Genomic DNA, 26,591 nt, shown 5'->3' on the forward strand with positions numbered 1-26,591 from the left:
ACTGTGTGTGTTCATTTAATTTAGACCAGTTTTGCCATTTGCTTTCAGATGAGAACCATCAAAATTTTCAACTAGAGGGAAAAAAAATGATGAAATACTTGTTTTTAAGTGACTGAATGTAGGCAAGAGACCACGGGATGAATAAAGTTCATTCTGAATGCATCGTGGAGGACCGTCGTGAGCTTTCTGGCACATCTCCTGCACTGCCAGATTTCTGCGGAATGGAGCCATTTAGTACAATCCAAACATAGTGGTTTTAGATTGGACTTGGCTACAGCTAAAGTCCCTTCAATGGAACCATTTTGGACTGATGAAAACAGATGTTGGCCTGGATTTGGACATGTGTTTTTTCCCCCCTCTTTGCTGGATTGTAATTTTTAAAATCGTGCATACTTCAGAGGCTGCAATAATGTGCATGGTGTCTAGGACACACAATAAAAATGCAGATTTAAAAATGTTATTTTTTGTGCAGTGAGACTATATTCAAGATTTATATTGGACAGACAGGATTGTTTCTGCAAGATGTATTTAAATAGCGACTGCAGATTGCCAGATAAGAACATTCATGGTGACAGGTGGCCATACTTTGTCTCTCACATTCTTAAAAGAATTTTAAGAAAAACAGAAGGTACTTTGTCACTTGACATCATCAGCAAAAGGGAGACCAACATTTGTGTTATATCCTTGTGTGTTGAATGGATCTTCTCTCCAAATGTCTGTAACTCTTGAATCAGAATCTTTCACTGTCGCATGCAGAGTATTTCACCATCAACTGCTACCTTTACCTTATTGCTGAGACGATATGGATTCTGTTTTGCCTGGTTTGATATAATATAATTTAATGCTAAGTGAGAACCTTGGAATGTGCAAGCCACCATACTGGGTGAGCTGGGATCCTCCCTAGCTATTCAGATTCCCTTCAAATGACACTGGCTGTTCGCACTGAGCAAGCCGTTGCCACTGTGGCCGAATAAAGCCCATGTGAATAAAGCAAAGCTGACCAGTGACTCTCTGCGGTGAGGTCAGAAATGTGGCTGCGATTTTCTGCAGCATCAAAGATCCGTTGAAGCCAGCACTTCTGAAGCCAAAGCCCCTGGACAAAAAGCTGCGATCCACAGCGCTGTGGTTATCAGCACTGGGTTTTGACCCGGGGTTAGAGGCTAGCTGGTTAATCAAACAGTGATGTGTTGGCTCAAATAGCTGGCGGCATATCGAGCCAGACAGCCGCAACAGAGCCACAAAGCCTCTCCAGGCCTCCGGGTCTGCAGCGCTGTGCTGTCCACAAGCAGCTTCAGCAAGCTATTTATTTTGTACTAATTAGCCGTTACAACATTAAGGGCTTTACATTCAGCCACTGAATCCTGAGCGGTCAAAGCTGTGAGTGCTGACAACACAGGCCTGAGTCAGCCTGGAAGAGACGCTTTTGTCCACCCTCTGGTTCTTCTCCCTCTCCCTCTCTCACTCACTCAAACACACACACACACACACACACACACACACACACACACACACACACACACACACACACACACACACACACACACACACACACACACACACACACACACACACACACACACACACATGCTTGCCCATTAGACACACGCAAAAACGTATTCACCGTAAACTGACCCCAGTGGATGTCACACTACTCTTCCCCTCTTTCAACACACATTCAAACATACACGCACACGCCCCACACACTGTATCCATACAATCAACTCGCGTGGATTCATATATACAAACATTTTACACACGCATGGATACGCTCAGATTAGAGGCTGTGTGCTTACTTAAGATTAAAGAGCACAAAGATTTAGAATTAAGAATTGGAACAACAAAGATTTCACAAGTGCCTTTGATAAATTCTTTTGGACATGACACAACTCTCTGTAGATGGTAACTAAAAGTTGGAAGTCAAAAAACAAAACTGTTGGAAAACGTCACACAATATACATTAGAAGTTCTAAGTTAGAAATGTTTCACTGCCTCAAAGTCACATATCTTGAGTAAGATAACTGCTGCATTCAAAGGACGAATTGCTTGAAATGACTACTTCTCTCAAGCCATCCTCAGCAAACTGATTTTATAAGTATGTGATTATATCAGTGCAAACTGTCACAAGGTTTCAAAAGGTTGTAAACATAAAAGACTTGCAATTTTGGACTTAAAAAATATAGATGACACAGGGTAGTCCACTTCATCTCCTCCAGTCTGACCATGCCAGCCCATTTTTTGGGGGGGAACATGAGCATAACTGGTTTCAAATGGCATCAGGTGTTTTGCCATGATGCAAAAGGAAATGTAAATGTTTATTGGTCACCACACTGAAAACTGTTGTTTGCTGTCTGCAAACTGGTTCCACTGCTGACAAGTCAAAGCCAGTACATACTGTGTCACCCAATCAAAGCTATGGCCAATGGTTTATTTACACTTGACACCATTTCTATGGGCTTGTGTGTTTTCATTTCACTCATTGTGCCGTTGTTTTGTTTTTCAATCCAATGGGAAACCAGCAGGACTTTTTATTCAGTGCCCCAGATTGCAGTTAACAAAGAAAAAACACGCGGAGCCGACTGGGAAAAGAAAGGCTAGAAAAACACGAACCTCCAACCTTCACTGCAATGAGAAGGAGCAGTCGGTTAATGCCTGTCTGGCACAAAAGTAACTTGACTTGAGTGGCTCTGTTTATCTGGCAGAAAGCGAGCAGTTCCTTGCTCTATGAGACCAGTGCTGGACCATTTCTTTGCTTTGTTGGAGTTTGTACCTCCATAACTGCAAAACAATAGATGTTTTGTGAGGCATACATGTTTCAGTTAGGACCAGGATCAGGATCACATGATTGCCAACAAGCTCCTGGGTATTCCTGAGACACAATGTGCACATGACCCAGAGAGGTGTCTCTGTGGACTAAAAAAAAAAGGACAAAAGACAACTGACAAAATTCTATTATGGTATGTTTAGAATTTCACAGTCGTATCTCATACAAACAGAAAAGTGAGGTTACTGTAGATGCCTAGCCACTCACTACCACCAATGTTGGACCTTCAGTTTGAAGACAAAGACGAGTTTGCCTTTCTTGGAATATTGCTTTCTCATCTACCTGTTTCGGCCATTGATTCCATAAAAACAGAACAACATTTAATGACCCTGAATTGATGACCTATTTTGGATTAAAAGGTCCAGTGTTTACTAATTGGGAGGGCCTGATAAGAAAGGCTTCTGTAAACGTTGACTTCTGATAGTGGCAACAAATGAGTATATGTTTTAGTTTTTACGCAGAGATACATGTAAAGCAAGTGGAAACACATAATTGAAGAAATGCGTTGTTTTTACTTCTTGCTGGCAATAGAACTAGCGTAATGAATATAATTCTTTGTTTTCAAAGTGTACATGTGATTCCTCCTATCAGGACTATTCTATCATATGAGCATTTTTTGCAAAGGTTATCCAGGGTTTCAAATTGAGAGGAAACTTGTAATTTGGAAAAAGTGAGTGTTTTTCTGGTCACGGGACAAGCTAAACAATTTCAAAGTTAAGGTTGTTTGCACAATTATTATTTTTTTCATACTTGAACAACCTATTTACTCATAAAAGATCCAGATGAGCGAGTCATACGCATTAATCTCTGAAGAAACATTTGCAGAGTGAAATGAGGCACATCAACAACTGGACTTTGTGGCTCCTTGAATGTTATCTAATTCTGTTCCATGGCCTCATTTGTATGTATTTGGTGCCTTATGGCATGAAAAAGCTTGAGACAGGAGGAGAAGCGGGGAGGGGAAATGTGGGTGGCAGGGGTGTTGAGGCAGGACCTTTTTATGAGTGCCGTGATTATAGTGAGGCTCAAAGTAGGTCACACACTTTGGGCCTGCTCGCACAAAGAGCAGGAGTGTTCTCATTGTGCAGGAAGATTAGCAGGTTGAGAGTATTATAGTAGGGCAGAGCAGCACAGGGCCAGGCATGGCCAGGAGCTGCCATGATGCCTCCCAGCACACAGCGATACCTCTGTCTGTATACATTACCTCATAGCACGCTGATAATATGCCGTGTGGGAAGTAGTGCTGTGTTGGGTTTGGCTGGAGTATTAAACCCAAGTAGGGCCTGCTTTACTTGGGTTCATTCTGTTTAATCAGCTTTTCACTTTATGACTGACACTTGCATCAACACTTGGCTACTAGGGAGTTCAATTATCAATGAATGCATTAATTGATTCTCTGGGAATTTCAACTCATCTCAGTAAGGTTCAATGTACACCTGACAAAAACATCTAATTATTTCTTATAATAAACAAAATGCAAAAATAATATTCCCCATGTATCCCTCAAACACACATTTGTTTCACCATTTGAAATACCAGCAATGGTATCTTTGCATGAGGAATAGAAAGTGAGCCAAAGTCATGAAATGTATTGTAGGGAACTTGTATTGTGCTCCTCTATAACTTCAAAGTGCATCACAAATAAATGACACAAAGGTTGTCGTCCATGATTTATTTCCTATCATAACTATTCAGACTAGCCATGACGCAATTCTGCGTTATTACATAAGGGCGGCTAGAAGTTGTCTGATGTAAATTGTATCATTGCAATAGGCTATGTAGCCGTCATGAGCCGGCAGTACGTGAGCAAGTGACCAAGTCCGAGCATTGCCAACGTGGATAGGCTGATATTGTTGCAGCATTGCAAATGCGGTGAAAAAGCAGGAGCAAAATAAAAAACTAATTAGCCGAAATGCAACTTTAATCAATTTACTGCTGTTTAATCAATTTACTAGAAAACATTGAAGCAAGAAAGCAGCAATCAGCCAGTGATCAGAATCACCCCGGTTATGCCAAAAACCAGTGAGTCGACTCGAGATGAGAACTGACGAGCCCATTAGTGACAGTCAGCACTACACATAATATGCACTACAAAGTTTGTGTGATTTTCTTTTATGTGCACGTTAAGAAGGGATTTTTCAATCCCTCAGGGGGAATTCCATTGTCAAAGCAGCACACACATACCAATACAAGACTGATCATTTAAACTTTGACACTGTGAAATTATCCACTAGATAATAAAAAAAAAAATCACTTTTTACCCTGAAGGTGCACTGCTGTGCTCCCTCTTCCAAAAGAGCAGTGGAGAGCAACCATGTGAAGAACAGGGAAGCAATTTTGTCTTGTCAAAGTGTCCTTTCACTACCACTCTGCCGCTGAAACACATCACTGCACTGCCCTTAAGTTTTTTTTTGGGGGGGGTGTGTGAGAAGGTCCAGAAAACCAAATATGTCACACATAAAATGGCATAACGAGCCTGTTTCCTTCTTTTGGCTAAAATATGTTTTATGAGGTCGCAGGGAACAAAAACTTCTCTGCTCAACTTGGAGTCTGGAAAAAGTGCTATATATGAGGAAATTCCCTCAAGTTCCTCTGAGGAGAGCAGGCAAACAGAAACAAAGGGTCACAATGGCGTTTACCACCAGTATGCCACCAGAACAAAAGTATTAAAACAATAGACCTCCAACACAAGGTAAGACCTAAATACCAACACTGGCCTGAATCGTTTATTCATATGTTTCCATTAATTATTTAAATTTTAACCTTATTAAAAAACTAAAGACTAATATAAACCAGAGATAAATACTTTTAAGATTCAAATGCAGCACTAACTGTGCCAAACAGGAAATGGGTTTAATGAAATTTAATGGGTTTCTACATCTAGTAAGTCAGTGGAATAGTTCCAAAGTTACTTTGTCTACATTTCACTTTCTCTGACTTCTGTGTCCTAACAAGATCCAGGATTCAAGCTTTAGTTTTTTAATTTTTCATAATGTGATTATTCCTTCAGAAACAATGCAACCGTGGTCATGTGCTGCTGGAAAGTTTATTTGCGGTGCTATTAAGCAGGTGACTGAAGACAGCCAGGTTGTGCCAGGACCTGCAGCTGAGAGGAGAACAGAAAAGCCAAGGAACAGAAAAGGGAGGAAAACCCCTTTCCACACTCCTGCGGGTCACTGAGGCTGAGGTGACATGGTTCACTGAGCAACACTTAGCAAGTCGAACCATCTGCTCTCGATATGCACCAACATGCTCCCCCAAATGAACTGTCACCCTCCTGAGAACAAATTCAAGAACCAAGGAATGCCAAGTTGGAAATTCCACTGGGGAATTTTAGGGTAATGGGTAAAGGTACAGTTTTCATTTGTGTTTATCATTGTGTTTCTTAAAATAAAACAAATTGTCACAATAGTGCAGTGTGCTAACACCAATCAGATAAGAATCGAGAATCTTTTTTGTCGTTTTGGGAACAAAACATTTTGCAGAATTCCCGGCTTAAGATGCACATCCGTCAATAAATAACACAGATATTGAAATCAAACAATACGCACATAGAAAATTTAGGAAAATATAAATAAAGAGCAGCTTTAATGCTGTGCATCCCAGTCTATGAACTGTTGTGTATGTGATTGTCTCACTGTGACATTTATTTGATTTAAATCCTTGTGTTTGTAAGCACTAGCAGAGTTGGTTCTCTAGTCGTATACTTGCAAAATAAAATACATTTCAAGGAGATAAATCTTATCCCTGAAGAAGGGATAAAAAATACCATGGTCTGTGAACTGCGTAGAGTCAAACTAAGGCCATAAATCAGGGAATGTTTTGCCTTCAATGAGTCAATAAGGCAGTTCATTTTAACTATGTTTGTGTCGTTGCCGAATAAATCAACAACAGGGCATCATTTATTGCAACGTCTTCATATGTTTGTCATGTGGCTGGTTGCAGCGACGCTCGAGCTGGTGCTCACATCATCCATCATCTTGATTTTCTTTAAAATGTTGGGAGTGCAAAAACAACAGTTGTTTGTTGAACGTCCCCACTAAAAGCACCAGCTCAATGCTTGGACCCAGTTGTTTTTCCTTTCGATTGTTCAAAGCGCTTTGAGACGCCTTTGGTTGTGATTTAGCGCCGTGCAAATAAAAGTTGATTTACTGATTGATATGCAGATCTTGTGGGTTTTTTGGTTCAGAATAAATATATTTCGAAAATGTATGGCACGTAAAAATGAAGTTGCTGAGTTTTTCTTTTCACGCAAGATAGACAACAAATATAGGCAAACTTGCCAACATACGAGCATAACATGCAAAGTACAGATCAGAGTTAAACAGAAACTGACTCCATCTGCATTACAGCAAGTTCACTGTAAGCCTCAAGTGTTTGCATATCTCCCATGTTGAAACCGCAATGATTTTTTTCCCACAGAAAAAAGGTTTGTGGACTATTGTGGATCATAAGCAAGAAAGCACATTGTGCTCTTCATTAGACGCTGAAGGAAAGTACAATAGTCCCATGCAAGTTCTGAAAGAATTGCTCAAAACTTGTTTTACTGACCCAGTATTGATTTCTTGTCTTTATTAACTCGTTCACTGAGCCTGATTAGAGGTACATCAAAATCCAATCATTATCCAGTTTTTTGACTTATTGGATCATGTCAATGGCATAATGTCATGTTCTTTATCAGATAAATTATATTATATCCAATGTTATTGGATAGCTCACACATCTAGCTTTCTCCCCAGTACTCTGTAAATCCCTTAGTTGGTCAAAGTGGCCCACATTCACCCACATACTGAACAAACTCAGTGGCTCAAAAGACTTAAAAACACTTATAAACTGGAGTCATTAAAAAAAGTTTCCCTCCGCAAAAGTCAAAGTCAGACAAGACAGTGGGAAAGGCCCGGCTGAAGTAACAAACGATTCTTCCAATTTTCCAACAGCTGTTCATGCTGTGTGCTAACACTGATAGCCGCTGGGGATGCATGTTGGGGGGCAGTATAATTCCAAATAAACTAAACCATCAGGCGGCAGATTAAAAGACTACAGTAGCCACTGGGGACTGTGTACATGTGCACACATGCGCAGGTAAATTCAGATATAAAAAAAAAAAAAATCATCAGATGTTACATTGCTAAATGTCAGATTCTTGGCTGACACGTGCTCCCCTACCTTGTTTGTTCGTCAATCAGCAGTCAATGTCTAAGAGTGTGTTATGAAGAGAACCGTTTCCCCATGACAACTTCATGTCATGGTTTTAATTAAGGGAATTTTTGTGCTCACTGAAGTGTGTGTTAATATTTTTCTTTTGCCAGTTTGAAAATCCAATAGTTTGGGGTCCAATAAACACAGAGACATCAGTTATTACATGAAAACTTGACAAGCTGACATATGAACATGCTCCTTTACCTTTCCCCAACTATAGCGTAATTTCTCGCAAATTACTATGCGGTCCAAATTTACCACAAAAACCAACCAACATAACCACATAACCTATTAGCTATCCTCTCCTCTATAAAATGGCTTGTACTGTGGAACAATTAAAGAAATAACAGCAAAAAGTCTCAATGCTTTCTTTCTGTTAAAAACAGAGCCGCACTCACCCACAGTATCACAGGGCTCTTCTTTGTGGACGCAGAAATCTGTCCTAAAAGAAAAACGAAAAATCAGCTTTGTAAAAACAAATTGATCACTTACACATTTAGTTCTGAGGTTAAGCAATATTAAATAGAGAGCACCATCATATGAGACAAAGGTTAAAGCTCCAGTGTGTAAAATATTCCGGGGTCTGTTGGCATAGGGAACAGAAAATGTTTTATGCAATAACAGTAAAATAAAAAGTGCTGTCTTTTCATTTACTTGCAATGCTTGGATACACTTCTATAAAGAGCAGTGTTTGCATTGTGTGTAATGATTTTTTAGAGACACGATGACAGTTGTGAAAAACCTTCAACAATGGTCAATTGAAAATGTTGCACTGGGCCTTTATGTCCTTTCTATAGTGCAATAGATTTTAGCAGGTCTTACAATGACATACTGACCAAATTTTCTTGCTAATCATCCAAAAATGTCTGAAAGCTCTGTGGAGCACATAGAGACATTTAACTCTCCATGACACATTTGCAAAGATAAAGTCTTTGCACCACATTGTCTGTGGAAATGTGCAGATAATTAACCAAGAAATCAAACCAGTAATACAATCTTTACAACAAGCAATTAGGGATAATTTAGGCAGTGATTAAAGACTAATCCCCTTCTGGGTAATGTAAACCTCCTGGACACTTTAACTCAAGACCGTTCGTATGACTCAACTCTGTCCTTCCCCTCTCATTACTGGTGAAACGGCAGCCTGAGCTGGCAACTTTCCTAGACTCCAGCACCTGATCAGCTGGCCGTGGGGGCAACAATAAGTGGATGTGACGCCGCTTTGGAATAGGTTGAGGATTAAAAAGACAGCGAGGGCTACAGTTGCATGTGGAAAGAACAGAGCGGAGCAGAAGTGGAGACAGAGTGCAAGAAAAACAAGGTGAAATTGGGACGACTGAGGAGAGCAAATTCTAGTTAGCAACCATCAATGGGTCAAAATGACCTCTATGACTTCAAAAATTTCTTGTCATTTTGCTCAAACATCTGTACTGTGTCCACAGATTTGTGGGTTTTCTTCTTTAGTGTGGTTTCCCCTTTTCTATCTTTTCAAATAAATGACAGGGGCAACAAAAAAAAAACACAGCTACCTTATGGAATCACATCTGGCACCTCTTAAGCTGAGGACTGGGTTATTTTAGAGCATGATTTATGCTTTGCGCATTTATTTGCCAGTTGCTGCATCTCACAGAAGCTTTACTGTGTGACTGAGGTCCGATGACGTTGAACAATGGCCACCATGTGGTGTTGCAGAACATCAGAACAATGTTGGCATCGTGGAACGTAAACTATCACAATTTCACCCAAGTAGACATCGACATAAAAAAAAAAATGCTGGCTACCAAAATCGAATCACTTCGTCCATCAATCCCAAGCAGACGTTAGTGCGGGATGGAGCCAAATATGTATCAGGTTTCCTCTGAATTATTGGGTTGTTTTAGGACAACTCAGATCATTTGCAGCAAGTATAGATACTACGTAAGTGAAACGAGGCTGTCCAGAGACCAGAATCAGATGTCTTATCTCCTGTTTAGAGGCTGTTAATGCTGCGAGAGACACGATGCAGTGATGTCATCAGCCAAGAGATTTCTTTGGGCCAAAATCCAGGACAACAAAGCTCACACACTCCCTAAACACACACAAACACACACACACACAGCTTACGTATGTGTGTGTGTGTGTGTGTGTGTGTGTGTGTGCGTCCCCCCAAAAAAAAACATTTAAACTTGATAACAACAATGGTCCTCTGGGCGGCTGGAAGAGGGACAACCGCCTGTGTCAGGCCAGGTCAGACGACTCCACAGTCGAATCTGGTTCCTCTCAGCTCCACTCCAATCAGAACATTACGCCCTACACCCGCACAAATTCATGCCATATTTACGACGTACTCTTGTCTCTTTTGCCTGTAATTTCTGCGAGTCTTTTCCACCTTTGCCATAAATCCCATTCGCCTGCATCCCATCAGCGCTCGACAATTGTTGTGCTGCGTTTTCCCTCATTCTGAACAGGGCCAAAACAAACAAAAACATACACTGGCTTCCACTGTCTCACTGGCTTTCATGCTTTCAGGGCAAAATCATCACATTGGAGACCAACAAATTAAAACGTTGGATAAAAGAGGCCATTGAGATGAGGTGGGGGAGAGTTTTTGGTTATATTCGCTGATTTGATTGAACAGCACCTTGTGGTCCCTTTGGGTTGTAGTTCTGCCTTGCCTTTTTTTGCGGGATAATAAAGCATATTTAATATATTTTCACCCAACACTGTTTTTATGAAACATTCCATTGTTGAGTGACTGTGCTATAAACGGAATGCGAGCCTATTTTCCTGCCAGGATATCAGCTTTGTGAGCATCTTCACAGGCCTAGGTTTTACACTGAGTGAGTATCAAAAAATTAAAAGACTCTATTATCATTATTAGGTTAAAAAGTGTCATTTTATAATATTTTTGGTTCATGGTGTATTTTTTCAATGTGAAAAATGTGCCGTGGCTCAAAAGAGGTTGAAAAGCACTGGTCTACTTTGTCTCACGCTGACCTCTGCAGATTGAAAGCAATGAAGCTTGCGAGCAAACTGAAGACCTGGGATTACTGGCCAGAGGAAAACACAATAAAATAAAATAAAATACTATTTCTAAAGTGGAAAGGGGGCATTAGTGGGCAGGCAGAGCAGAAAACGTGAGCGCGCAGGCACACGCTTGAATGTGCCCACTGTTCCACCTCACTCTCAGCCTGATCGCTGTTGGCAGCACCTCTGCACACTACCTTTGGCAGACGTTGATCCTGAACACTGCAGTCCCATGGCAGGATGTCTTATGACACTACCGGTGGTTGGTGGGAGGGTAGGGGGCTGGTGTGATGTGGGATCATGTTTATAAAAAACACCACAAGAACAAAAGGCCACTTTACTCACTCATGCTCTCAGTTCCGCTTCCTCGCAGGCTAAGAGAGATGCGATAAAATCTGACAGCAGGCCTGAGCACCAAGTTCAAAAGACCAAGTTCATGTTGCAGTGGTGGGCCAGCAAGACCTTCTCTGCATGGAAATGTCATATTATACCCGCTTGGTTGCGCTGCTTCCAGTCACATATTATGTCACATTATGGCAGAGTTTTTATCCAATCATATTCGAGGTAGCTTTGTGTTATCAGGTTCTATGGAATCTATGAAATCGGAGGCCTTCAGAATCAATCTTGCAGTCTCTTCGTGCTCTCCATTGATGTTTTTGTTATGTTTTAAAGGTGGATGTACTTTATAGAGGATGCTGCTGCAATTTTGTCATGCACCATGTATGGTGATGACAATAAAGGAAATTCAATTCAATTCAATTCAATTCAATTATTGAGGCAGTATGGGAGTCAGCAGTCTCCCTCTATATATACCCTCACATCCAGGTGATGCCCATTAAAACAATGCAACTCATACAGAAAGATGCTATAAGGCAAAGCTAAAAGAGTCCGAACCTCAATGAGAACTTTGCATTGAAGGTAGTTGATTTGTATTGTCTGTTTGTTTAGAACATGGATGTGAGATTTTCAACAGTGACAGCACTGAAAGATTTGAGATAACATTCAGAACATTGTTCATTTCTGCTCATTGAAGGAAAGTGATGGAAACAGACCTGGTGACCAGCACGGCTGTGTCCACGGGCGGAATGTCGTCTCTTCCGCCTGGAATGTGGTTGGTGCCAAGATAACGTGGCCCACCAAACTCTTGATACTGCCAATTGCAGAAGCTGTCCAGAGATCTTTCTCCATGATGCCCCACCTTCAGCTTTTCCTAAAATGAACAAATGTCACGCTTTAATGCTAAAACAAAAATTGTGTGTGTGATTGGAGTGTTAATGCAGAGGTGTTGAGTGGGGGAAGTGTATAAAGGCTTGGTGTGAACTGTGATAAAGCATAGATGAACTGCTATATGAGGAATTAGAGTCCGTTTTAGTGAATTATTTATAGATCATCATTTTTTAAATAAAACATAATGTAACAGATTTGTATACCGTTACCTGTAAAGTTGGAATTATCACTCAAATTAAAATTCCAATTTAAATTCCTCAGGAATCAGTTGACCAGGTAATAAAATTACCAAGCTGAAACAATTCATGCATAACAAAAAATAAATAAAAATAGACTTTTACTGTATAAAGCATGGCTTACCGGTCGGCTGTGAAGCAGCACGAGCTTGGTGACACGAATGTTAATCCTGATTCCCAGACTGCGATGATGGAACATGTTGAAAACCTGCAAAATACATAGAAACAGTGCAAGCAGAATGAATACACTACAGAAAGACAGGAATGAATGCATTCATTTCACAGAAAACATACAATAACCAGGAAAGAGATTTAACCTGAGATTAGATTTGACGTCGCCTTGCCATTGCGCAATGCAGAAAATTCTTACCATGTTCATGACCGTGAGTAAGAACCTCTGGGCCGCCTCAGCACCATGGTACTGCACCATATCCGAATCGGCCACCACCACAGTCTCCACAGTGTAAGCCTCTTGCAGACGGATAGCGTTTCTCTTGCCTCGAGCCTCGTCAACCACACTTGAAATCTTTTCCTTGTGTTTTCCTACAAGCAGGGCAGAGGGACATGAAGCCCAAAGTTAAAAAGACTGTGTCCGATAATAATAAAGTGTCTCCAACTGCATTCAATCAGTGTAATTCGAAGAACTAGACTTTTGCTGAGTTTTGTCTTTTGAGATATATCTCCACGCTAGTAAGGCGCTTACAAGTAAGTACGCAAGACAAAACTGGTATCAAATCTGACTTTTTTGGCCATATGTGACCCATATCTAATTTTCTTGACAGTCAAAATAGCACAATCACCATTTTATCAAATCAGACCCATGCAACTTCCATACATGGTCCTAATTTGGATACACATCTGACTTTTTCCAAGGTCCAACTCTTCATTGTGAATGTGAGCTTATTGGTTTTCAGTGCTCTGGAAGTGAAGTGTTGCTCGACTAGCCTCGATGGAGGTGATGTAACGTGTAACTGTGCTTCTGCACGGATTCTCAAGCTGTAGTGTCATACTGATGGTATCATGAGGTGTATTTGTTTCGGTAGGACTAAGTAGGACATCACTCAAGGCCTCGGCGTAGAATGCATGGCTAATGCCTGTTTAGGTTCCTCCTCCTGAGTGCAGAAATGTGGGTGATGGATCTTTTGCTTTAAGTAAAACCCCAATAGGCCTGTGACACTGCATTGTGGATTAACTTAAGATTCCTGACTAAGAACCAAGAGGGGCCCAAATTGTTGGAAGGCAATGGGCCTGAATAATCCATGTAATGTTGCATATTTATTGTATAAAAGCATTGCATGTCACACTTCAGTCTTTGTAAGCGCATTGCTTATTGAGCATGTCGAACTGTGCAGAGAATCCAAGCATGGTGTGATGGTCACTTTTTTCCCTACTTTTTTTCTTTCTTTCTTTTTTTACTTTGTATCTTAATGCTTTTTTTCAATGTAATAAAGTCAGACATCTTTGGGCATATAACAGTTTTTAATATTAAGTCTAATCTCAAGTGGATGAATATTAAACAACTTGTTAGGTTTGGTATATCTTCCTGTCCCGGAAACAAATGGAAACAAATGGCAATTTCAGCAGAAATATTGCAATTTGAACATGAACAATTACTTACATGACTACGTCTGAGAGCATTCTTTTTTTTTAAATCCCCACAATTACCTCACTTACTGTCTTTTCTTTTTTTTTTTTCTTTTAGAAAATTGAGGTTTTATAGACAGGACAACTGAGTGCAGAGGGTCTAATCAAAGCTGTTATATATCCCACCCAGGCAGGAAAATTAAATTCTCTGGCAGGAATCACAGAGCTACTCGGTGATTTTAAGGGGGGGAAAGCTTGTAATAAGAGAGCAGAGAGGATGTGTTTAAGCCACAAAAACAAATAACACCGCTTTGAAGTGCGACACCAGCACCACAGGGTAAAAAGGACTGCCTGTGCATTACTCTGTGGTAGAACATTGCCTTATACAGTAACTGTGGGCTGCTGCTCTGGCCTCAAGCACTGCACTTACAATGTTTGAAGATTCTCCAATTCGAGTCATTGTGTAATCTGTCGCTAACCTAACAAGTGCTATTTCACAAATTTCACACAGCATGACACACTTAGTCAAAATCAGCGTCTCCACACATTACCACAAAGTATCGTACATTATTTTAAAGCTTGTTTATAGCTACAACGAAGCCTGGAAAAGCCTCTCCATTGAAAATGTTGGTTTGAGTGTAGCCCTCTTAACTGTTCTAAGAGGCTCACTATAATAGGCTCTACACTGAAATGTGAGGGTTCCTATAGAGTTAGTGTGTCAACAAATGCAATGAGTAATAGCAGAACCTTTAGCAGGCGTCTGGAATATGCATTTTGAGTCGTGTTCAAAAGCTGGGTCTAAAATCTCAATTGTTCATCTCAGCAGCCTCCAGTATACATCATCTTCAATTGGTCTGGAAAATTTTCTTGAAAATCACAATTTAAAAATGTTTGCATTTGACATCCCTACAGAAAATACAACCACAGTGTTCACTCCGCTCTGGACTGGTTTTGGTCAGGATTTTGATTTCAGATGATTAGAATTAAAGAAAAAAATATTTTTCTACGTAAGGGTTTGCTAAGTGTGTTGTTTTCTTTTTGCTGGTTGGGCCAAGAAAGTGTTTATGTTCCAGAATATGTAGCCCTTCATGCAAAAACATGGTGCTACCCTGGGCATTCACACAGATGGAAGTGCCTAGAACACATCCAATTTGGGATGTCCTGGAAGGATTTTGATCAGAGACCCATCCCATCTCAGTTCCCGCCAGGAGTCTATGCTTGTCAGCCAGTCTGTAAGGTTAATCAATCCTCAGTCACAACCCACACCCCTCAACTAAAGCAGAAGACCAGAACATAGACAGTACAGGTAAAACCACAACAGTCCAGGACAGCGTCTGCACTGTCACAGACGACATGCAAAATGCATTTCTGTTCATGCTGGATAGTTATGGGTGATCCACCATCCATTGGCTCCTTCCAAGAAGAATAAAAGAGATAAACGCATGGATTCAGGAAACCTAATGGTGTGCCGGGTTAGGCCCAAATTGAAACACATCATCGTAATTATAGGTGGCATAGCGCTACTGCCTGTCAGTTATGCAGGATGCATGTTTTGAACTTGGGAGGGGTTGGCATTAAAATGGCCAAAACTGCACAAGAACAAACAACAGTTACCAACATCCGGACACTTTATGCATTTGGATAAAGGTTCCACTGAAGTACCTACTTATTTTTAGCGTGCTGTGCTAGCTCAAAGGCTATTGTGGCTTCCCATAACAGAGACCACGATGAGGAAAGCATTATGGAGATGGCAGGAGGGTGGAGGACTCCAATATGCAGACGGACACAAACTCTGTGCTTTGAGAGTCAGAATAGCATTTCTGGGACTTTATAAAAACCACATGTGACCTTTTTTTAATTATAAAACTAGTAGCGTACCAGACAGTAACTTGACACTTTTTTCAGGAGAAAAATCTAAAAGTTTAGACAAGAGCGTGACATGAATAGGGCCCATGAGTTGGATTGCTTGAAGGAAGCACATGCCTGAGCTCTACTGTTTCCTTGACTGCCCATGTCTGTTTTTTCTTTTTTTTTTTTTCTGCCGTTCACTGGGTGACAGTTTCAAATTCCATTCACGGGGCAAGAATTTCATTATAGGGACAGGATGGAGCAGGCTACTACAAAAAGTATTATAATTAAAAAGACTTCAGAGAGCAGGAGAGGCAATTGAAGGGCTAAATGTGCTTTTTTTACAAGTGGTAGTTTTGAGAGGGAGAAATGTAAACCCTGTAAATACCTTACAATGTACTGCAAAGTATGCTTGTTGTGAACAGTATTCACAACAAGCATTTTTCTATCCCTTTATTATCTTGTGTTTCACACCTCTGTTGTGTCAGTGCAAGTACATGTATTATAAAAGCCCTTTAAAGGTTAAAAACTAAGGTTGAAAAAGCAGTGCAAAAGAGGTAAGAGCGGAATCTGTTTTCATTCCCTACAGTTTAAAATGCCGTAAAATTTCTAGTTTAGATTAGTGACAAAATAATAATTTCAATCAAAATAAAAAACATGTACATAAACATCCTGTTAACTCCACCATGAATCAAAATGTCTACATGTTGGCAAATAAAACGCCAAATAGTATTGTATCATCAGCATAAATCATGAATTTACTAAGGATTCATTATTGTTCAACAGGTACCAGTAAATCCCCAAATCTGAACTGAGTGAACTATGTGAGCGCAGCTCTGGAAGCAACAATTAAATCAACTGAAACTTTTTTTTTTAGAATTTAGAAAATAAACTTGGCCCTAAATTCCTAGGATCTGTTTCAGGGTAGGTTTAGAGAGAGAGAATTCAATTCAAACTGCCTTTGATCCTATATTCTATACATTGACACATAAAATGATAATCACTCGCTGAGCCAGTGGCATGACCGGAAGGTCTGCAGAAATGACAGCTGAAAACATCAGAAAATTTCGGAGAAATCAGTTGCATGGGGTGTTATTGCAAACAAAGAGCAGGCATGTTTGTGTTTGTCCTCACTGGTTGTGTTTTTGTGTGTTCCCTTGAGTTTTGACACACCCGCAAAATCTAATACATCTCCATCCTTAGCACGTTACAAACTCAAGTCTAAAAATATTAATCCAAGCTCAATATGATAGCAGAGGCCAACAAACTGCTCAGTCACTCTTTGTCCTCCTCCAGACTCTTATGCAATATGACACACTTAGCTCGATCCAAGTAGAGAGAAAGAGAGCAGAGGAGGGAGTGATACTGAATTCCTCTGGAAGTGCAGCTGATTTTTAATGGATATACAGTCTGCCTTAGTTTGCATCTGTCTCCAGAGACCAAGGAAGGAAATGAAAGATTTAGTGAAAAAGAAGAGAGGAGAGGAGAATGGATAGGAGAAGAGAGGAAGAAATGGGGAGGATGGTATAGGAAAGAAAAGGAGAGTGTAAGCACACTTAGACATGAATGCAAAGGAAACGGTTCTCAAGCTGGTCTCTTTGTCTACACAGCTGTCTTAAGGACACAAGAGGCCTTCACAGTGTGTATAAATAGATGGATAGATAGGTAGATGTACTTTATAGATCACAAATTGGAAACTACCACTCAGTTGTCACATTGCCTCTTGTAGATCGATAGATCGATAGATAGATAGATAGATAGAGCCCAAATTGGGAAACTATATAGTCTATACATTTTCTGTGTGTCCACTACTGAAAACTTCTCAAAATTCTCCTCCATACTTAACGCTGTTAATCCTAAAGCTGTTTCTGGTGGCTACCCAAAATTTAGCCCATGGGAATGTCAGATATCCCTGAAGGGATTCCAAGAAGTTGCCTGGCAGGGTAAGAACTGGCCTCACTTAACCCTAATTTCATTCACTAGTAATGATGTAGATTAGAGGCTGCGGAGAGCTCCACATGTCATTCAACGTCAGGAGACGTCTTTCCTTACAGCAGAGAAGCAGAGTAGGTCGTGAGGCCATTTAGGGCCGTGTATATTGAAAACATCTGAAAATCCCTGCTCAACCTTAGCATGATGCCCGAAAAACAAACAGAAAGAAGATCTGCAGCTCAGCACACGCAGCTCTCCACATTTTGCCCTTTTCCTTCTCAAGTGGGGGTTTGTGGTTATTGTGTATGCCCCAGTTATGAGCATATGGAAAGAATTTATTTATACAGGTTGTCAAAAGTGCTGGTGGTCTTTAGCTTGGGCGGTGTTATGTAACTTTAGGGGTGCAGCTCAGTTCTCGAGGTCTGGTTGCTCTAGTTAATGACTGCGCACAGGGGAAATGTGCAGAATGTTTGAGAGGGTTTTTAATTGTCTGAGCTTCAACAGAACGGTAACAACAGAAAAATCAAGGCCGCCTGGCCCAGTTTTAGGGTTAGAAAAGAAGCTCCGATGCAAAATTGGACTGCTCCTTTACTCAGTTACCCCACAACAGAAAACGTATTGAATTCTTTCGTGTTTGATCCAAGTTTACTTTTGAGTGTTGAACAATGATTTCAAAAATTTGTATTTGTAAAAGAAAAAGTTGTATTAAAGAGAACGTTAAGGACAATTAGCATCCTTTGTCACTTCATAACACCTTCAGAACTCCAGGTCCCAATTCCCACACGCCAGGTCTTAAAACCCCCTCAAGGCTGTTCCTAAAATATTGTGTTCAAGTCCGGGTCGGACATGACCAACCTGAAAAATCTAATGCCGTCAGCGACAGCTGTCAACACAGGGGAGGCATAAAAATGAAAGATGGTCGAAATCCACCAATACTGATATGTTTTTCTAAAGGAATGTGGTCACACCATGTAGAATAAATTCACACCTGAGTGGAGGCCTACTACAATATGATTGCCATGTGCTCTGGAGAATTTGCACCTGCATTAACATGTTTTTTCTCATGGTCTACATGCAGGAAAGGCCATCAGACCTTGTCTGAAAAAGTAGAAAAGATTCCACCTAACAATAATAATAATAAAGGCTGTGGACCTGTAACAACCTCTGCTCAGTAAAATAACACTTGACTATATCTTGTACAAGTTGAAACCTATAGTCCTGAGAAGATACAAGGGCTTAGAAAAACGTCCAGAATATTGATGCTAAAGAGTGGGTGAGTAGTATGCTGAGTGTTTGATAGCGCCAACAGCATAGGGCTCTACAGGTTCCGACATGATCTTGCAGAGTGGAAATAGACATTAAATTAGGAAACATCTGCATTCCACACTGGCCTGCTTACAACACGCTGAAGCTGAATGAACATCAAAGCACATCCGAGGGCACTAAATGTTGCTCTAAAAACCTATGATTTATTAGTACTGCCTCCTTGGGACGTTCGCGTGGATGTTCAGGCGGCAGTTCATTGACACAGTTCACCGGCAAGGCGTCACTGCTGAGGCTGCTGATATGTTTCGGGATTTTTGATTTTGAGGTGAGGGCAGAGAGGTAAAAAAAAAATGTATGTATTGGGGTCCTTTTTCGCACTGAAATATAAAATCTTCACATTAAATTGTAAATGTAACAAAGAAGAAAGAAGTACAATGTATTTTTTGAAGTATAATAAGAGAATAAATAAGAATAAATTTCCTGCAAGAAATAATACAATATGCTGTTCATTTACGGGTGAAGACAATAATTGTTTTGTTGTACATCTTTTCTGGTTGTTGGGGGTTTTTTTTCAATATTAACAATTATAGCGTTGAGCTTGAGACTTTATGTGTTTATTTGTCATGGCAGCAGGTAAAATTTCCCTGATGTGAATTCTTTTGGTAAGAGCATTGAGTGTGGCTCTCGGTGGCCTCAGTAACACTTGATTTGCATTAGGTAAAATCCAATCTGGGTCGTCCAGTGTATCAGTCCTTGACACTTACCCCGAACGGTCCCACAGTAGCTGGGCTGGTCACTCTCTGGAGCAGAGCTATTCTTGGCAGAGCGTCGCTGTCGCAGCAACCGATGCTTCAGTCCAGAAAACGACTGCAATGGGTCGTTTTCGTCCAGCGGCTCGATGAACATGCTCTCATCCCCGAGTCGGATGAATCCGGTCTGTGCACAAAACAAAGGCACGGTCATTGTGAAACTTGCAACAACCATGAAAAGGGAAAGTAGAGTTTGGTGTAGGTTAGATGTGTAACGTAATCAGTGGTGACAATATGATATAGTGTGGCGATTGTGCAAAGGTGGGGCTGTCGATTACTGTTTTAATTAGCGTAACCAATCACACATCTTGTCATGTCAAGTTGTGGACTGTGTTCTTATCTCAATCCAAAGGGTAAGTCAAGCATTGGTGAACCCCTGTGACCTCGAGCTGCATTTCACCAAATTTCTGTCTTTCATCGTTTTTTGATAGATTTTGAGTCATCCAGGTCACTGTAGTCTTGCAGTGGAGTTGTAGGTGACTGGATTTCATTCTTAATTTTTTGTTACACTCGTGAAATCAATTCTCGAGTGGATGTTGTTGACTTTGAATGGAGCTTTTTTTTTTCTGATTAGGAACCAGAGAGCAGCTACTTACTTGCTCTTTAACCTAACTTTTAACTTTTTAAAATTCTTTGTTAATGTTTATGCTTGCAAGGAATTTGCCATTGACATTTTAATTTGAATAAATTCAATTAGTTTGAAGAATACTTGAACGTTATTCGCAGATACAGTCTGTACAAGAGGAATGCCGGCAAAGGAAAACCCTTGTGGATCACGGAAAACAATGGAAGTTTTTTTTCATAGCAGTGAAGTGACCTGGGCAGTACACCAAGCCAAAGTTATTCATCAGTATGCCAAGCAGCCTTCGTTAAACATACAGTATTCTGGTAATAGTATACCGCTTCACACTGTGCAGAGAACACACATTAGCAGATTAAGACAACAAATCAGAATAGGGGCTCTGATGAGCCTGTGCACATCACACACCAGGCAGCTGGGTCAGATCAACATTGGAATACAGTTTATATCACAAATAAACCAGCACAGAGCTTGTCTGGAACTCTACCACACCTGAGCTCTATTATTGCATTCCACCTAGCGAGACAACCCATGCAAAATAGAGCAAAGTTTAATTCAAGCGACTCGAAGACGGCGCGAGTTAAAGCACCGTGGACCTCGCACAACACCGGGCACCTCTATCTGGTGAAGAAAATCTCTGGCCATGTTTTTGAAAATAAATGCACTGCTGCAAAGCAAAACAAAACTAATCTTGCTTTCTTGCCCCAATGAGCAGCAAAGCGTCAAAATGCCATCTGGAACACGTTCCCAAGGTCTCTCACTGGCAACAACAATGACAACGAAACTAGAAAGGCTGTGAACAGGCGACAGTCACAGAGTAACGACCACGAAGCGCTCTACTCTAACTCCAGAGCTGTGGTATGTCTAAGACCAGCGTTTCTCAACTGGTGGATCGCGACCCAAAAGTGGGTCGCGGAGCTGTTTGAACGGCTTCGTTGGCAGTTTCCCTTTTTAAATAGAGAAAATGCTGGGCGTTCATTTCGCAGGACTCATAATTCAATTCAATAATTTCAATAATTTATTTACCAGGCATGACAGAAAGTGGGCTGGCGTTTTTAATTTTGGGGAATAACTTTGGGTCGTGACTTCATTACGAGGACAAAAAAGAGTGGATCCTGAAACTCCGCCAGTTGAGAACCACTGTCTTTGACACTTCACCATGGTTTTTAACCACAAGTTTCACTTGTTTCACTTCACTCGCAACTGAACACCAAAGCTGCTCAGCCCTGTTTGTGAATTAACCATAAATTACAGATATGAATGCTGTTCTGCAGCTCTGCAGGCATCAGCACAATGGAAAAGTCCATCACTGCTACATTATGATGTGGTTATTGTTCCTGTGGCATATTAAATCTGATTTCATTCCAAATGCTACAGTGACTTAAGAGGGTGATACATTTCATCAGTACCTTGAGGAACTCCTACATATTAGAGAATATTTCCATTCCCACACACCTCTGTTTATTATTATGTTTAGCTACAAGATGCAAACCTTCTGTTCTCTCTAATAATATGTCTGGAGCTTGAATGACCCAATTTCTCAGAATGAATAAATAAACATTCTTTCTAACATGAGAGCAGGTCGGGTGCTGGGCCAAGTGTCGGCTGCTGCCATTGCGGAACTTCTTGGAACGCAGTTTTAAGGTACTTTTTCTTCAAATTTGCAGTGAGGAAAAACAAGACGACAACTAATCTGGAAACCTCAACTCTTTAACTCTTAACTCGCATCACTTCAGTTCGGGCATAAGTGACTTACTGATGAAAAAAATCAACAAGTTAGCACTCGCCGAAAAAATTGGAGAGGGGAGAGTAGACTAACAATCTGATAATAAGTCAGCCAGACATCTGTTAGGTTCATTGGTATACAGTCCCAATTAGTTGAATATTGAGCAGCTATTTTCAGGGTAAAACTTTATTTCATCAGTATGTTAGTTAAACCCACTGCTCAACTAAGGCTGCCAATCAATTCTTAGCTAACAGTGAATTTACATGACCCATGTGTCTTCTTGTGTTGTTGTTTCGGTGCTGATTGCATATAACCCTTTTGCTACAAACCACATTCCTTTCCATACAATGCTGCATTTATAAGATTGCACAAAAACACAGCGAGATTGATGTGCCAAGTTGTCAGATCACATAAGGTCCTTTTGACTCTCTGAGTCAGAGCAACTCAGAGAGATTCAGACTGTAGCTGCCCTTCCATTACAGTTTTTCACAAAATAAAAGCGATATTTCCAAAAGTATAATTGTGATTTGCAGGTTTCCATTGAATGGTGTGAGGCGTATAAGTGCAAGTGCAAATAAAGTGTTTGCATGACACTGCACTACCACATACCCCTATATACTGTAGATACTGAAAAACCACCTCATGAGAGCATCAAAACGTTTTAGCAATATTTGAGAGGTTTTTCAAGTTTAGGTGTTTCCATTACCAGTTTTTTATTGTGATAATTAGGCTTTGCTCAATTCTAGGGGTAATGGAAATGCAGCTTGAATGAGCTTTCATTGTCATTTTCCTAATTTCCATGCCCTGCAACAGCTGCGCTAACTGAAAATTATTTTTATCAGCTGTGTTCATTTGAAGTTGTGCTTGAGTTCAGGCTCCACGTCAGGCTTGGTGACACCTTGAGTGGTAAAAGCAAGTTTTGGTCTCATTCACCTACACACCTCAGCACATCGAATCACTGCTACTCTGTATGACACTGATCTCCATATGGTCTGAGCGGTATGTAACACTATCCAGTCACAGCTGCCGTCCTTAACCCTCAAGTCCCTCTGCAGGGCTGCCTCAGCTCAGACTCACTCACACACTAGGTGTGTGTGTGTGTGTGTGTGTGTGTGTGTGTGTGTGTGTGTGTGTGTGTGTGTGTGTGTGTGTGTGTGCACGCACGAGAGAGAGAGAGAGAGAGAGGTGGTGAGAGAGCCTGTATGTGTGAAGTCTAGACAAATACAGACAGCACTGTCACACTTCCAGTCAGACTTAAGATCAAACACACTGCGTATGTGCATGTGTGTGTGTGTGTGTGTGTGTGTGTGTGTGTGTGTGTGTGTGTGTGTGTGTGTGTGTGTGTGTGTCTTGGGGGGCTGGGAAAGGGGCTTCCAGTGCTTGTAAGAGTAATTTCCCTGGAGTCTTTCATGTCTCTGCATCCCAGTTACACCAAAGCAGAATTACAATACCAGCTCACTTCTTGGGCTTATAGTGTTATGGATGACAATAGATGTCGTTAGTGAGTGTGCAACATGTGTTTCTGCTGCTGCTACTGACTGAAAATATTCACATAAATATAAAATCATTTTCTGCGTTGTGGCTTTTAGATTGTTCATGTTGATTTTGTGAGCTGCACTGAACCTTATGGTTATAGTGACATCTACCACATACAGCACTGCCTCGGCTCTGTGCCCTGCCATCTTCTGCAACGGATGAGGGTCTACAGGGGTGAGACGTTACGGTGGACACAAATTATCTGAGAGTGAATTTGACGTTTTGTTGCGAGGGACTTTTCTGTTTGCGTCGGCCTCAAGTCATGGAGTGATTCGCTGGCGCACTAAAAACCAGTGTAGAGCAGTGGAGACCTAAAATGTAATGCGATGCAATGATAATAAGACACAGGTCAAAGTCAACGACCAACTCCGACAGGTTTAGCGGTGAATACATGGAATGACCACACCGACTGTGGAAAATAACCATAGGGTGTCATATTCTAAACGAAAAACATGAAGCACACGTTCCAAAAATCACTTTCAACTGTGCCTCTGCTCGTAACGGCCCGGACAACTACTGTATCAATTGAGCTACAATTCTCCATAGCTCTCTGCAGACCCTCACAAATGCGAGCACGAATGACAAAAACTGCCTGACCTCTGACTGCAGTGCTGTTGGACAAAGATTCCAACATGCATTACACAAGAGTATAAAAGGCTTTAAATGAGCTGTGGCACCATTGTGGAAGGGGGGTGGGAAAAACCTCAAACATTCTTACATTAAGTTTGAACTTGGCAAATGATGTACATAAAAAAAACTGTTTGTGTTGATGTCATGTGTTGCGTCATTTCCCATTTGTTCCTGGCGTCGCATGAATCTGAAATGATTTAAAAACTGTGCGCGCTCCGCTTTCTCAATTTATGAACAAGTTGGAAAACCGCGCTTTGTCTTTTGCCCGACTGCGCCGTGAACGAACGCCGTAACTCTGAGGGGTTATGGTCAAGAGAGCGTGTGAGCGGCTTCAGGTTGAACTGGCGCAGCTGTCCCCCTTCAACCGCCATGTGTTTCACTCTTTCTGTACACAGCTGGGCGCCTCGTCCGCTCTGGGTCAACGCAAAAGCTTAAACTGTCACCGAGGATATAGGCAAGGAAATAAAAGGGTGTCGTTTATACAAGTGCTAGTTTTAAGTCAGTGTCTTTCTGCCCGACAGTCCAAAACCAAGCGAGACCGCCTATAATGTGCACACTGACTTTACATAAGAGTATTACCCAAATACCTCGGCTCACCAAGAACTTCAATCCTTACGTGGGAGAATTTGACATTTTCCTTCACCCTTCCTCCACAAGGAGGCCAGAGGTCAGCCCACACAACACAACGGCAGGCCCATGCATGGGTGCCCCTTCTGGATTGGTCAGCTCTCCAAGGTTGGAATCATCTCCTCTCAGTAGCTGCGTTTCCATTACCCCTAGAATTGCGCGGAAAAAAAAATCTTTGTCGAAATTTAAGAAATATTGCTTTTATTTTGCGAAAAACTGTAGGGAAACGCAGCTCACTCTGGAAGATTTTGACTCCCTCGTTGAAAGCATAAAAAAAAATCTCTAGTATTCCACTTCGAGGTATCAAATAAATAAATAACACTGTTTTTTTTACAATCATGTATGTCACATTTCCTCAACAGATTTCACTTTGGAAACTGGGCTCGCCTCCAGAGGCATTTGAGATAAAGCTGTGTGGGTTTGGCTGCAAAGTGAGACTTTAAACTGAGTGACCCCTCTGGCAGGTCAGTGGGGTTTTAAATATAACCCACAATGAGTGATTCGACAGAGGCTTAAGACTCCCGCTTCACGGAGGCCGCTGCTAAGTTTCTCCAGGGCAAACCTCTGAAATCCAGCCTGCCCCAGTGAGCAGGAGCGGAGCTACGTGTTGGCCAGTGGTGTTGGTGGGGGGTCATTTGACCAAAGGCACTTCCACACTACAGCATCTCAAGTCATATCTTTGGTGATTGATGTACAAAATCTTTTTTCCTGTATTCATACACAGTATGTAAGAATCTCATGTGTATATTGTATTTCTGAGTTGAGGATTGGCCTGGATTTTGTACTTGGTGCAAATAAGACTCTCAATGAGACTCTTAATGTGACACTAACCCTAATCATAGCGCAGTAGGAACAAGCTGATATAGGTTTATTATGAATATTAAAATTGGTGAAGATTTGCAGTCGGCGTAACTATGGCCCGGGACCCGTATGCAGCCCGTTAAGCTTTTTAATCTGGCCCGCCGAACTTGAAGAAACATTATCAATCGTCAGTAGGTCAAAAAGAGCTCCATCAATTTTTTCAGCATTTTAAAAGTCATTTCATGAAAGAGCTAAACACTGCAGCTCCATGATATGTTTTCTACATATCCCTCCATCCGTATTTTTTCTCTTATGAGGTGAGTCACCAAAAACACTCCATCCATCTTCACTGGCCCTGTGTGACATGGTGGCGCAGTCGTTAGCGCTGCCGCCTCACATCAAGAAGGTTGTGGGTTCAATTCCCGGTCTGGGGCCTTTCTGTGTGGAGTTTGCATGCTCTCCCTGTGTCTGCGTGGGCTCTCTCTGGGCAGTCCAAAAACATGCATAGGTGAATTGGAAACTCTAAATTGTTCGTAAGTGTGTATGTGAGTGCACATTGGTTGTCTGTTTCTATGTGGCCCTGCAATGAACCGGTGACTTGTCCAGGGTGTCACCCTGCCTTTGCCCTCTGACAGCCGGGATGGGCTCTAGCGGACCCCCCTGACCCTGAGCTCAGGAAGAAGTGGGTATACAGGATGGATGAAAAACCAGTCATGTAGTCACTCTTAATTTATTTTGTTCAGACAAACAAGTGGAGATGTAA

The 26,591-nt window shown here is 41.2% G+C and overlaps 1 protein-coding gene across 4 annotated transcripts in view; it reads right to left on the reverse strand.

Annotated features, from left to right (window-relative positions):
- Positions 1-26,591, reverse strand: part of adamts17 (ADAM metallopeptidase with thrombospondin type 1 motif, 17) — a 60,312-nt gene that overhangs the window by 32,094 nt on the left and 1,627 nt on the right. For all 4 annotated transcript variants that reach the window (XM_076011536.1, XM_076011528.1, XM_076011542.1 and 1 more), the window contains exons 3-7: positions 19,884-20,055; positions 12,860-13,032; positions 12,614-12,697; positions 12,079-12,236; positions 8,419-8,462 (exon numbers count right to left, since the gene is read on the reverse strand). In XM_076011536.1, coding sequence (XP_075867651.1) covers positions 8,419-8,462; positions 12,079-12,236; positions 12,614-12,697; positions 12,860-13,032; positions 19,884-20,055 — 631 coding nt within the window. The remainder of the gene's footprint in view (positions 1-8,418; positions 8,463-12,078; positions 12,237-12,613; positions 12,698-12,859; positions 13,033-19,883; positions 20,056-26,591) is intronic.

This window comes from Nelusetta ayraudi, unplaced genomic scaffold (genome assembly GCF_046127955.1).
Source record: "Nelusetta ayraudi isolate G7.1 ecotype Tasmania unplaced genomic scaffold, CSIRO-AGI_Nayr_v1 ptg000005l, whole genome shotgun sequence".
Taxonomy (NCBI): Eukaryota; Metazoa; Chordata; class Actinopteri; order Tetraodontiformes; family Monacanthidae; genus Nelusetta; species Nelusetta ayraudi.